This window comes from Calonectris borealis, chromosome 5, assembly GCF_964195595.1.
Source record: "Calonectris borealis chromosome 5, bCalBor7.hap1.2, whole genome shotgun sequence".
Taxonomy (NCBI): Eukaryota; Metazoa; Chordata; class Aves; order Procellariiformes; family Procellariidae; genus Calonectris; species Calonectris borealis.
In genome coordinates this window covers 6,206,105-6,219,192 of record NC_134316.1, presented here as the reverse complement: position 1 = coordinate 6,219,192, position 13,088 = coordinate 6,206,105, and the positions used below count along the sequence as shown (strand labels likewise).

Genomic DNA, 13,088 nt, shown 5'->3' with positions numbered 1-13,088 from the left:
TCTTCCCTGCAGCTTCTCATCTTCCTTCATCTTTCATGCAATTATATTTGGAATCATGAAAATAATTTTATAGGACTTTGGGAATACTGTCATGATCATACGAATCAAAACATTCATATTAAGGGAACAATGTAGAACAAATCTGGTGGGAACAGAAATCTTGCTATAATCGTAGAATGGTTTGGGTTGGAAGGGACCTTAAAGATCATCTAGTTCCAAATCCCCTGCCATGGGCAGGGACACATTCCACTAGATCAGGTTGCTCAAAGCCCCGTCCAACCTGGCCTTGAGCACTTCCAGGGATGGGGCATCCATAACTTCTCTGGGCAACCTGTTCCAGTGCCTCACCACCCTCATAGTGAAGAATTTCTTCCTTATATCTAATCTAGATCTACCCTCTCTTAGTTTAAAGCCATTACCCCTTGTCCTATCACTACATGCCTTTGTAAAAAGTCCCTCTCCTGCTTTCTTGTAGGCCCCCTTCAGGTACTGGAAGGCTGCTATAAGGTCTCCCCGGAGCCTTCTCTTCTCCAGGCTGAACAACCCCAACTGTCTGTCTGTCTTCATAGGAGAGGTGCTCCAGCCCTCTGATCATCTTCGTGGCCCTTCTCTGGACTCGCTCCAACAGCTCCATGTCCTTCTTATGTTGGGGGCCCCAGAGCTGGACACAGTACTCCAGGTGGGATCTCACAAGAGTGGAGCAGACGGGGAGAATCACCTCCCTCGACCTGCTGGTCATGCTTCTTTTGATGCGGCCCAGGATACGGTTGGCTTTCTGGGCTTGGAAGCGCACATTGCCAGGTCATGTTAAGCTTCTCATCAACCAGCACCCCCAAGTGCTTCTCCTCAGGGCTGCTCTCAATCCATTCTCAGCCCAGCCTGTATTTGTGCTTGGGATTGCCCCGACCCACGTGCAGGCCCTTACATTTGGCCTTGTTGAACTTCATGAGGTTCGCACGGGCCAACCTCTCAAGCCTGTCACGGCATCCCTTCCCTCCAGCATGTCAACCGCACCACACAGCTTGGTGTCATCAGCAAACTTGCTGAGGGTGCACTCAACCCCACTGTCCATGTTGCCATCAACATCAAAGATGTTGAACAAGCACTGGTCCCAATACTGACCCCTGAGGAACGCCACTCGTCACTGGTCTCCACTTGATCGCAACGCTTTGAGTGCGACCATCCAGCCAATTCCTTATCCACTGAGTGGTCCATCCATCAAAACCATGTCCCTTCAATTTAGAGACAAAGATGTCGTGCGGGACAGTGTCAAATGCTTTGCACAAGTCCGGGTAAGGACAGAGGAAAAAAATTAAAAAGTAGACAGGCAGGGGGAAAGACCCAGTCCTGAAAAAGCCCTGCACATTGCTCAATCGACATACTAACTTAAAGAGTATTTTCTCAACTGAGTCTTCAAATTCAGTGCACAAATGCTTTTTTCGTTTGCTTCTGCAAGTCCCTGACATGATCTCTACTTGGTTTGTAGTCTGAAAGTGCTTAAGAAAGGGAGTGAGGAAGGAGGAAAACAGAAAAGGGGGAAGAATCAGGCTACTAGAAAAGAAAGAAAATTTTGGGTTAGTCCGGCAGCATAGGGACTTTTTTCCCCCCGACATAGTTTCTTATTCCCCCAAGGCAGGTTATTCTCCAGAAACACTGGTTATACACAGGAGGCCTCAGAATTATATTGGATGAACTCCAGTATACTTTGCTATAATACATGATCCATTTCTAAACCTGTGATAAGCACTGGCAATATTGAACAGACTTGGAACCGTTCTTTTACAATTCTGTGGTCTAGAACACACCTCATTAATAGGGATGCAGAGCCTCTTTTGCAAAGGTAACTTGATTTCTCCACCTCCAATTTTAAAACCCAAGAAAATTTTGTACTTTAAAAGGGAAAAAAGAAAGAGGGAAACATTCGGACACCACATGCACTTTACATTTTACTCTTCTTAGCCCTGGTTATTTCAAATTCAAGTACCTCAACTTGCTGTACTATATGCTGCCATGGAAGTATCATTTAGATAACTTTTGTCAAGGAAAAAAACAAAGTAAGAAGGCAGTAGTTGCACTTGTAACCTACCTCCACCAATGTTATTGCAGGATTAACACTTAAAATATTCAAGTCAAAGTAGCAAGTTCATGAGTAAAATGAATAAAACAAATATACTCTAAAAGATAAAACTCTTTCCAGGCTTAAATGCACTTCAAAAAGAAAAAAAAAAAAAAAAAAAGAGGGGTGGGTGTGTGTAGCCGAGGAACAGAAAACCTTCCATTTTAGTGTCAGTCTCATCACAACTGCAAATGTGAATGCCTTATGCAACAACAGTTCTCCCAAGTCAGCAGGTATATCTGGCTCTCTATCTATACATAGCACGTGCACTTCCAATATATGTCTTATGCCAGGACTTTAACTATTCCAATTTGTAACAGTCTCACCTAATTCTGTAAAGAAGGACATTTAAAATACATTATTTTCTTGTTCTAGCTACTGGACAAAATAGAATCTTTTAAGTTGTCTCTTCAGGTGAGTATCACTGCTACATCTGCACATGATAAGACAGTTCTTCAAGGAGACTTGAAGATGACACATCTCCCATTCTCTGCTGCTTGAATTTCACCATCCATGATTAGCCTCCTCAGGTTCCAGCCTGAGATTAACAGCAGCAGAGTTCCCAGCCATGGCTGTCACAACAAGAAATCAACCAAGAGCTTATTTAACAGGGATTGTTAACATAAAAAAGGTTTTGTGAAAGCAAAACAAAACCAAAACACCTCAGGGAGGATTTCAGTTTCCTTTGTGCGCTGTGCTTCAAAGTACTGGAAGCTGACCTGTCACATGCGAAAATGGGTAAAAGCGTTTTTCCTTTTAGCCGTTATCTTTTTTCACTGATGTGAGAATATGCTCGTAATAACATCCATTACATTTAAAAGCAATTTTTAAAAGCCATTAAAAAAAGTCGGCTACATACTTAAAAAAAAAAAAAAAAAAAAAAATCAGTGTTACCTCTGTCTTCCATAAACTTGTAAAGCTGTTGGAGGAAGTTGTCCCTCTCTTCAGGATCAAGCTCTTCCTCAGGCTGTGAAAACAAATGCAGTCATAATGAAAACATAAAATATGCAAAGTAACAATTTATTTGTACAAAAGTCTAACAGCAAGAACTAAACCCAAACCACTTCCCATTTGGCCCTGCACCCATATAATGGTGAAATACACAGAAAACAAAATTTACTCAGGAGACTGACGTGCACACCTCAGGAGGAGAAAAAGAAAATGCAGGTCAGGGAAAGCCTCAAATCCATGGCAGGAGGAAGGTAAGTGTGACCCTCAAAATGAAAACACTGATATACTTCACATATTGTTCTAATGCAGAAAAGGTCTGTTATTTACAAGACTGAAGCAGTTCACAGGAACTCTTGGGTTTTTTTGTTTGTTTGGGTTTTTTTTGTTTAACTCATCTTCCTTACCCCAACTATAGCTAAGGTTGCAGAACAATTCTTTCTCCAACCCTTCCTGTTTTTGATGCTCCACACACTATTCGTTTTGTGATTAAGCTCCAATGCTTGATTTCAGGTCATATTTGGAAACACTTTTACAGTCACTTCCATAATTCCCTGAACATATATTTCCATAATTTATTAGTATAAATTCCTTAGTTTTATCTTTACAACTTAAATCCTCAGAGAGATAAACACTTATGAACTTTATGGTAAGCAGTCCACAGTGTGAAATAAACATTTTATTTTATTCAGGTGGAAACCATGAAAATAAAGTACACTTAGTAGGGGGAGGAAAATAATTTCTACATATTATATATAATTCATGGAATTCTGAGATGTTAGCAGAGACCGGGGGGGGGGAGGGGGGAGAATCTTTTCCCTGCAACGCTTTACGCATGCCACTTTCCTCCTGCCAGCCTGGCAATCATAGGGATTGCTGGTGAGGCAGTTCGCACAAGAAAGATTGCAGCTGTCTTGAAGGAAAGACGTACAGTACGTGTCAAAAAATCTTATCATTACATTATTAAAAATAACAGAAAAGTCACAAGCAGTTCCAGAAGGAAACCAGAATAGCAATTTCAATTTCAATCATCTCTGCATTCTGTAAACTGTAAGTTTCAAGGCAGGAAGACAGGCAGTGAAATGTAAATGTATATGCTACTGCCTTGTTAACAAGAAAGCAATCTGCCCAGCATCAGAATGAATTTCAACCCTGCCTGCTTCAGTGAATTCTGAGCTTCAAAGCCCAACAGGGATCACATACAATCAGGCAGAGGCAATATCTGTTTCTTATTTTCCTATTTTTTCTTGGGAAATAATTTGAGGAAATTAAATGAATAATCACAACATTGTACAGCATCATTTGCTCATACTGCATATTATAGGGATTATATAAAGAAAAACAGTTATCTATAGAATTATTATGTTCTTCCAGGTCAACAAATGAATTATTGCTATAGAAACCACAGCTTTTTTTCTCTCCATCTAGACTGCAAACCAACTTCAAGATCGAGAAATTTCTACCTTCTACTGTAACGTTTACTGATTAAAGGCAATACGACTAAAACTATGCAAACTAAATATAACTAAATAACAGTAAACATTCAGAAATATTTCTGAATAGTTGAATTCAAACCATTTCTTTTACATGGGCATAATGCCAAACCAGAACTGTAAGTCAGAACAGCAGAAATATAGGTTAGAAATAGCACTCTTGCAGACAGAATGTTAACCGTTTCACTGATACCAAGTATTTTCAGCTGAAGAAAAGCAAAAAGGAAAGATGAAAAGCTTTTATATACTTACAGGATGGGGGCAGAAAACCTGACTGCAATATTCATCCACCTATGATAGGCATCCTGAATCCTGTACCTACCTCTCTCTGTTGATGGTCTATGAGCTAGGTTGGCACTCCTTGACAGAGAGAGTCTGAACGGTGCTTGGTACGAATGCCAGAGTAGACACCAAACCCTTCTGAGAGCTGACTTGAATGACCTGAACGACTGTCACCAAGGAATAAATCATGTATCAGCTATTTCAAACTATTTTTCTGCTACTGGCCAAAATGAGAAAGATCAACCCTTCATAGATATGCTCATTGCAACATTAAGATACACGGATTTTTAAAAGACATCAATTTTCATTACGGTTATCTATTTGTAACTGGACATATTGACTTCCCAGGAGTGTCTACTGTTTTGAGTTAGAGTTGAGTTTTATTTTAAATACATCAACCATCATCTAAGCTGCTGTATAAGCAACCTTAAAAGCTGCACCCAAAGTGAACAAAACACCCGAAAAATGTTGATGCCACAACGTGCTATCACCATCAGTGAGTGACTGGAGAGCTAAAATTTCCAGCATCTCTTTTCAGCAGGCACCAGGGTAACACTGCTACCCTCCAAAACTCGCTTTTCCTATCCAGACACTTATGCCCATTTTAGACTGGGCATAAGTAAGTTCACACCAACAACTGTTCAAAATCAGTTTTCTTAAGAGAGTTCTGTCTCTCTGTTTCATTTTTTTCCTGTACAGATGTTGCAAAAAAGGGAGACTGTAGCCAACGATAAGTCCAAGTGAGAGGCAAAACAATATGAAATTTTTAAGTGGCAGGAGTTCAAAATTGAGACCTTTCTGTTGTTCTTCCAATATCCATAACTAAATGCAACATGAGAAGACTTCTTTGTTTCATGGTGAGAGGCTGAATTTCATTAAAAAAAAAAAAAAAACAAAACCAAAAAACTCCAAGATGCCCTTTTTTGCTTATAATTAAAAAGTAGAAATTCTATGGGTTTGAGATTTTTTTCCTCCTTTCTGATTAGCACGTCACATCAGTTAGAGAATATTGTAAACAGTAAAACAATGAAATCAACAATGAACACAGGATCTCTGTATAAGGGACATAATCCTTTCCCAATTCAATTTTTTTCTGCCTTCCAAGTAATACTAACAGTGTTTAGGTATTTTGTAAATTTATTCTGAGAATAACAACTAGCAAATAAGCACAACATAAAACCCACAGAAACTTGTAGAAAACTTGTAACTGGCTTTGCTTCACTTGGTTTCAAGCCACTTTATTCACCATGAGTTTTGCCTCTGTCTTTAGCCTGATTTTAAACATGAATATAGCTCTGTTATTCTGACTCATCATTTACTCTACAGAAAGATATTAAAGCTTCTGTGGATGCTAACCTGTAGAGCTGAGTGGGAACAAAAAGGATGAAATAGTTTATTTTATAGAACAGAGAATGAATCTCTACTTACAAGCATGTACACTATACACTCAATCAATACGGGGCTAAGGTACCAGGGACAGATCTTTCTTTTATGTTATTAATAGAGTGACAATATTATAAACTCTTCTGTGAAATAAATGCAAACTAAGAGGAAGAACAATGTGTACAGGATTTGGAGTTCAGAAGAGTATATGATCAAGACAAGCTGCCAGAATTACAGTTAATGTAATTTTGTTGCTTCAGAGTACTTAAATGCGTTTTCATCACTTGCACATTTGCTTTCTGATGCCAAGTTTGAACACTAATTAAGGAAATGAAAAGAATTAAACTGATTGCAACAAGTTAACAGCTTTACACCATGTGCAGATGAGAGTGGTCTTAAAATGTTAATTTCTACTAACAGGAACCAGGAATTCAACCATGCTCAACAATGACTCACTCTAGAGCTGCACCTCAATTTGCAGCTTCTTCGCTCCTCTTTGAGGAATATTCTGAGAACACCTGTTAGCATAAAATTGTGAGCAAGAAAGTCTTTGTAAAGAACATTTGTGCATGGTATGATATAGGCCATGCTTCACAGTAGCCAAAACTCCTACAAATGCATGCATGCATGCGAAGGATGATTAGCTAATCAATGTTTAGCTATTTTTTAAAGGCTATTCTGCATATTACACATCACAGCTGTTTTTTTTCTTATATATGTAAATAAACCACTTGTTTCTGGATGCCATGCTTCATTAACTTTGAAATTACTCTATTCCTGTATTTAATTTTTAGAGTCAGCTTTTTCAATGTTATCTTAAAATACACACAGGTTGCAACAGAAATGGATGATTCATGTATCATTTTATGTGGTCTCCCACAGTCACTTAGAGAAAAGACTACATGGGAAACAAGAACTACTTGGAAGCAAAATGTGAATATTTTAACAGATGACTACTTATCATTTGTAGGAACCTCAAGCCTCCTAAAACATAATGGATTTCATATACTCATCCTTCCTTTATGAACTTAGTGCTAATAAAATATATGGTAATGACTTATGAGAAGTGAAATCCTTGCTTATTTGCAGAATAGGTACATTGGAAAATGCCAACTGCTCAACAATATAAAGCAACTCTGACCGATGTTTCTTCATGCTGTTGTGATGCAAGAACCCTAAAAACTTTAAGTGAATGCACACTATTAAACATGCCACAGATACTCTTCATTTTGACAGTCACCTGGAGGATGTAAGAGAAAATTCCTCTAAGCATACACCTGGAGGTGCTACAACTCTTTCTTCAATGAGAGGCATGGAGACAAGCTAGCTAGAATTTTTTTCTGAACATTTTTTGAATGTTCGATTGGGGCCGGGGGGGGAAGTGAAAGAACAAGGAACTGCTATTAAAGTGACATAGATAAGTTGGGAGAGTCTCTTCAAAGATGGTACTATAACCAATTCTACAGGTAAGATAGAAATCCCTTTTTCCAGCTCTTGATATTATAAAAAGATACAATTTTGAAACCTGCAAAATTCAAACTCAAAAGAACAAATTCCTTACTTTGAGTCTGATCTTATGTGAATGTACCTATTAAGAACACGTACTGAAAATATATTTCAAATAACTGCATGTTAAAGCTTGATTCTTTTGGAATCAGAATGGCCTACAGGGAGACTGAGAGGCAAAACCAAATGTTGCCTACACACTCCCTTGTAAAATGGGGAGTATTTGACTATTTAATCCAGAAAAACAAATAGGTATGATTTCTTCCCTGACAGAACAACTTAAATACAAGCAAATACAGTGGTATATGTAACGTTCCAAAAGCTTCTATCTCTATGTGGAGATACTGGAGTTTATATTTTCTCTTTCCTTTTAATTGCAGTGCATTCTTTGACTGCCAAATGTACCCTCAAAACACAGTTAATTCTCTTATTCTGACATGTTGAAAACTGGTTAAGAACCAAAAGCAACATCCAGACTTTTATCTGGATTCAAACCAATTGCATGATTCTTTAAATTTTCATTTGATAAAGAGTTTTTTTCTACAGTACCCTCTGGATTTTTTCACTGTTTATGACACAAGCAGTATCTGTTCTGTTATTCAAACCTCACATTCAAACCTTGTGAGTGAAAGGTAATCCTGAGTTGCACCATATATTGCAATTATTGCCAAAAATCCAACAATTTGAACATGCTGAGCAACTCAATGTAACGCAATCCCTGTTAAAGTCAAGGACAAGCAATTTCCACATTTTTCTCCTTTGTAGTCAACTCTGGACCAATCAAGTCAGTTACCACCGACGAGGAGGATTAGCATCTCACCACCACCATATTGGTTCCCACTCCTTAGCTTACAAAAGACGTCAAAGAACAACCACGTAAATCCTGGAAATCTTGTTGCACCAATTCTACCATACTCTTAAGATGTCATGAAAGGCAGCACAATTACAAAGACAGTCTCTGTCAAAACAAAGTTACAGATTTTAATCCAGCTACTGGAAAAATGGTAGGATCTAATATCACCAGCTACAGTAGGTCTCGCTGCTCCATTATCATGTATAAAAGATCCCACTTCAGAAAAATAGGATCCTTTCCATTCCCAGAATTAAGACTCTTCTGACTGATTTTATGCTCTCATTATATATTAAGTAGGCCTGTGTCCATTTGATTGATTTAATGAAGGCCTATCATGGCTGGTCAGCAGCTGGCCAGGCCTTGACAGCAAAGCTGCTGTGCATTTCAGAAGATGGGGGTGGGGGGTGAGGGAAAGATAATTCTAAAAAATCTCCCTCCCACCTCCAGTAATATAAGAATTTGCAGTTCTAAAACAAAAGGTCCAGAGAATATTCTGGCAGAGGATGGACAGAAGCTATTTTGACCTTGATTAATAAAAGAGAAACTCTACAAAATGTAAATGCAAAATTTGACTAATTCAACATTTTTAGTCAAATAAACGCCTGGCAATATCATTCACTTGTCGATTCTCTCTGCAACCAGTATTACTGCCTTTCTAAGGGAAAAGAAAAAAGAAATTACGATAAATATCTAGCATGGCCCACAATTAGAATATGTTAAATGAGGAATTTGATTTAATGGGCCGGAATGACAGTTCTGCTGTGACATAATCTAAAAAGATTAATATCTATCCTCTGCTACATAGCTTCAGTATGAAGATGCTCACCTTATTTTTACATGCCTACTTGTCACCTGGAAATAACAGATTCTACAGCTTTTCCTACCAGCACATATACCTGTCTGGAATCCTTTGCTTCACTGCTCAACATTTAGATCATTCTTTAAAAATAACCTCTATTTCTTTTACAAGAATGTCTTTTTTTCTTTTTTTTTTAAACCACCAGGCTCCCCCCTCCCCCTTCTTTGTTTGAAACACACAGCACTTTTATGCAATAGCCATGAAAAATGATATTAAAAATGGATACTAGAAAACTAATACAGCAATCCTCGATTTTTAGTGACTGATATTCTGCAATTTTAACCAACGTTAATACAAACAGACCAATACAGACTGCAACAGTTCACACCCTGCAAAATGTGGCCTATTCAGTCCTTTTCACTGCAAACAGAGGAAAAAACCCAGAGGATTTTATATTCTGCACACATTTATCCTTATATTTATCTAATCACACCATTTTTCTCATACAGACATCTACCCCATTTTCCAGAGCACTGTTATCAAGGCATAAAATTAACACCTAAAAATAGATTCTTATTGTCTTTTTTTACCTGGAAAGATCTACCCTGGCTGCATGCTCCACCAGCCAGTTCCCAGATCAGAAATCTAAGTCAAATCCGCGTTCTTAACAACCATGTTAACATCACAGATTAAAACACAGAATCCTTACCTAGGAGCTGCATTCTTTCAAATGTAAAATGGTTTTACTTCCTTTCTATCTAATCTGCCCACTGCCTGGACATATTTCAGCCTGACTTCCAAATATTTGCTGGCTTTCTCTCTCCCTGCACGGCATCCGCAGTTATACGGCATTACTTACATTCTCTTCCATATAAAAAAATAAAAAAAATCAGACATTACATGAAAGGCAAAGAAAAGAGACAGCCCATTTCAAAACATCTGGCAAGCCTCCCCCTGGCCGGCGGCCAAGCCTCCGCGCCAGCGCCCGCTGCCCCCCCGCGCATGCGCACTGCCAACCAACAGTCGGTTGCCGTGGCAACGCTGTAGGCCGCCTCCAAGTATGAACGGCCATTCTGTGTTCGGGCTGACAAAACCGCCCGCTGCAGGGGAAGCGAAGGGGAAACGGTGTTTGACCTTCCTCAGAAGACAAACTTCACTCGATTTTTTTTTTCTATATAAAGAAAGGAATGCTTCCGAGCGCATTGCGAAAATCGCACGACAAGAAAAAAACCCAAACAAATCCCACAAGCAAACACCACCACCACCCCCCCCCCCACTTCTAAATATAACATCAAGGTTAAAAACAGGTAGCAGAAATAAAAGGAAATTCTGTAAATACATTTTTGATGACACGAAGAAAACGGCTAACTTTGTGGAAAAGGAGCCACTCAAAATATTCCAATGCAGGAAAACATTTTACCATAAATATTAGACAGAAAGTCCATCCACGTCGTAGCGTATGATTCTATGTTTCCCAACCGGCAATACCGGTGTTAAGAAAAACCTAACACTTACAAAGGTAAGTCCTGTACTGCCCTTAAATAGTGTCTCAGGCACCAAATAGCTTTAACAGGCACTGTGCATTAGCTCATACTTTCAGTCAGCCTACTTGCTTTTGCTTTCATGGTTTGTCTTTTTTTAAGCAAACTACTGTTTTCAGAAACAAGTTATTTTTTATATAAGCTACATATAAAGTACAAAAGAAAAATACAAAGTTACTTTTATTTAAGATTGGATTACTACTATTAGGCTCTGCATCAATTTTTTTGGTTGTGCTTCTCCTTCTGACCCAGATTCTTTCTATCACTCTTCGCTGCCTTGAATTCTTAATTTCTAAGATTTGTCTTCAATTTCAGCGCTGGATAACAGGAAGCAATCTGCCACTGCTCACAAATCCCAATAAAGACGGCTGTAGCAAAGGGAAGATGAACAGGTCTGAAAAGACGCTGAAGTGAGAAGCTACGTCTGAGAGCAAAATGTTGGAAAGGATCTTCAGGCATGCAAGTTACCCAATTATCATCTAGAATGACTGAAATTGCCCAGACTTACCACTACTTCTTCGGTTTTCTCTTCTCTTTTTTCTTCCTCTTCATCAGTTTCTGCAGCAGCTCCATCTTCCTCATCACTGCTAGAGGACTCCAGAATTTCACTTATGTCCATTTTCCAGTTCCGAGGAACACCCTTTGTGTTGAGAAACGTGCTTGCCTCCTGTAGCCCTAGGGAAGAAAGGGCCCTGGTTTTACCTCATCCGCAGTATTCACAATCACAAAGCATTTTTAATTTCCTTTTCACCTTCTCGTAAATTACAATGCCAACTTAAACCAAAAATGGAAATAAGTGATAAAACAGATACTTCAGCTTTAAACATTCAGTCTACACACTTTACATTTCGAGAGCGTCAAATTTTAAAAATCGAGTATCCGTAACTTGTGGAGTTTAGCGTTGAGAACATCCATCCACACACAGCATCCAGTTGCTTTCTAGGCATAGGTCCCCATGACCCACTACTAAGATTTACGCCTATGTATGTGAACAGTACCAAAGATAACCACTTATACTTATCCACATATGTTCTATGCAACTGTGAACTGTTCTGTTTCTGCATGAGAGAGACAAATAATGTAATAAAGCTATTTAGAAAAAGCAAACCCATCAGTTAGATCAAGTACCAGGACTTACTTTGTTCTTTTCAAAATATCTTCATGTCTTAAACTTTAGATTGCAAAAAAAATGCAAATGTTTTGTTTAAGAGCACTGCCTAAAGAGATGTTACATTAACATTTGGAACAGAGGTAAAATACGCTAATGAATAAGGGAGTGACGGGACGGGGAGAAGTCACACTTGTACAATGGGAATACCTCAAATTCTTTTCCCTGAAGAGGTGCTCCGAGGGGGAAAACAACAAAGCAAACCAAACTCAGATAACCCCAAAACATGCCTCCCAGACAAAATAAAAAACTTTAATACAGAGGCATCAGAAGAATACCCAAAAGAGGGACATACTGCAATGAACCATTCACAGTGTTGCTGGAGAAGAAAAGGCACCAGTTTTTAATAGCTGCTGATAGAGTAACCTCCAGAAAGTTCTCTGAACTCTTTTTGAAACCATTAGTACCTTTGGTTTCACAATATTCCCTCATGGCAATGAGTGTCACAACCCAATTACGTTCTGCATGAAAAAAAATCCCTTTCTCCAATTTATCTTAAACCTGGCATCACACCATTTTCTTGGCTGTTCTAAAGTTCTTGTACTGTGAAATAGTTATTAAGAAGAAAGTATATGCGAAAACATTAAGAATTACACGAAGCAATCAAAACCACCTCAAGCTCCCATTTGTGAGTATCATGTTAAATCTTTACTTGTTAAGGAGCTGTTCCACACCTTTACTCAAACCAAGGAACTGTTGTTGTTGACTGGGTTTTTTTTGTTGTCCTTTTTTTTTTTTTAATTTTATTTTTAATAAATACATTTTTAATATTTGTCCTTAACAAATTTTGTGATTTGAGGTCTGACTGGGAGAAGTAACATTAAAAATTTAAGAATTATTTACATTGAAATCAGAATCGGGCCTTTTACAAGCTCACTGAAACAACGGATTATTGTAGTCACAACATCCATCCATCCAGAAATCAAGTTCTGCAATTATACTTTTAAATAAAACATAAATCACAGGCAGGCTGTTCTAACGAAGTTTATACCTTGCTGT

The 13,088-nt window shown here is 38.4% G+C and overlaps 1 protein-coding gene across 2 annotated transcripts in view; it reads right to left on the bottom strand.

The window, feature by feature from the left end:
* Positions 1 to 13,088, bottom strand: part of ARID4A (AT-rich interaction domain 4A) — a 53,349-nt gene that overhangs the window by 16,686 nt on the left and 23,575 nt on the right. For both annotated transcript variants that reach the window (XM_075150820.1, XM_075150821.1), the window contains exons 11-12: positions 11,430 to 11,596; positions 3,011 to 3,083 (exon numbers count right to left, since the gene is read on the bottom strand). In XM_075150820.1, coding sequence (XP_075006921.1) covers positions 3,011 to 3,083; positions 11,430 to 11,596 — 240 coding nt within the window. The remainder of the gene's footprint in view (positions 1 to 3,010; positions 3,084 to 11,429; positions 11,597 to 13,088) is intronic.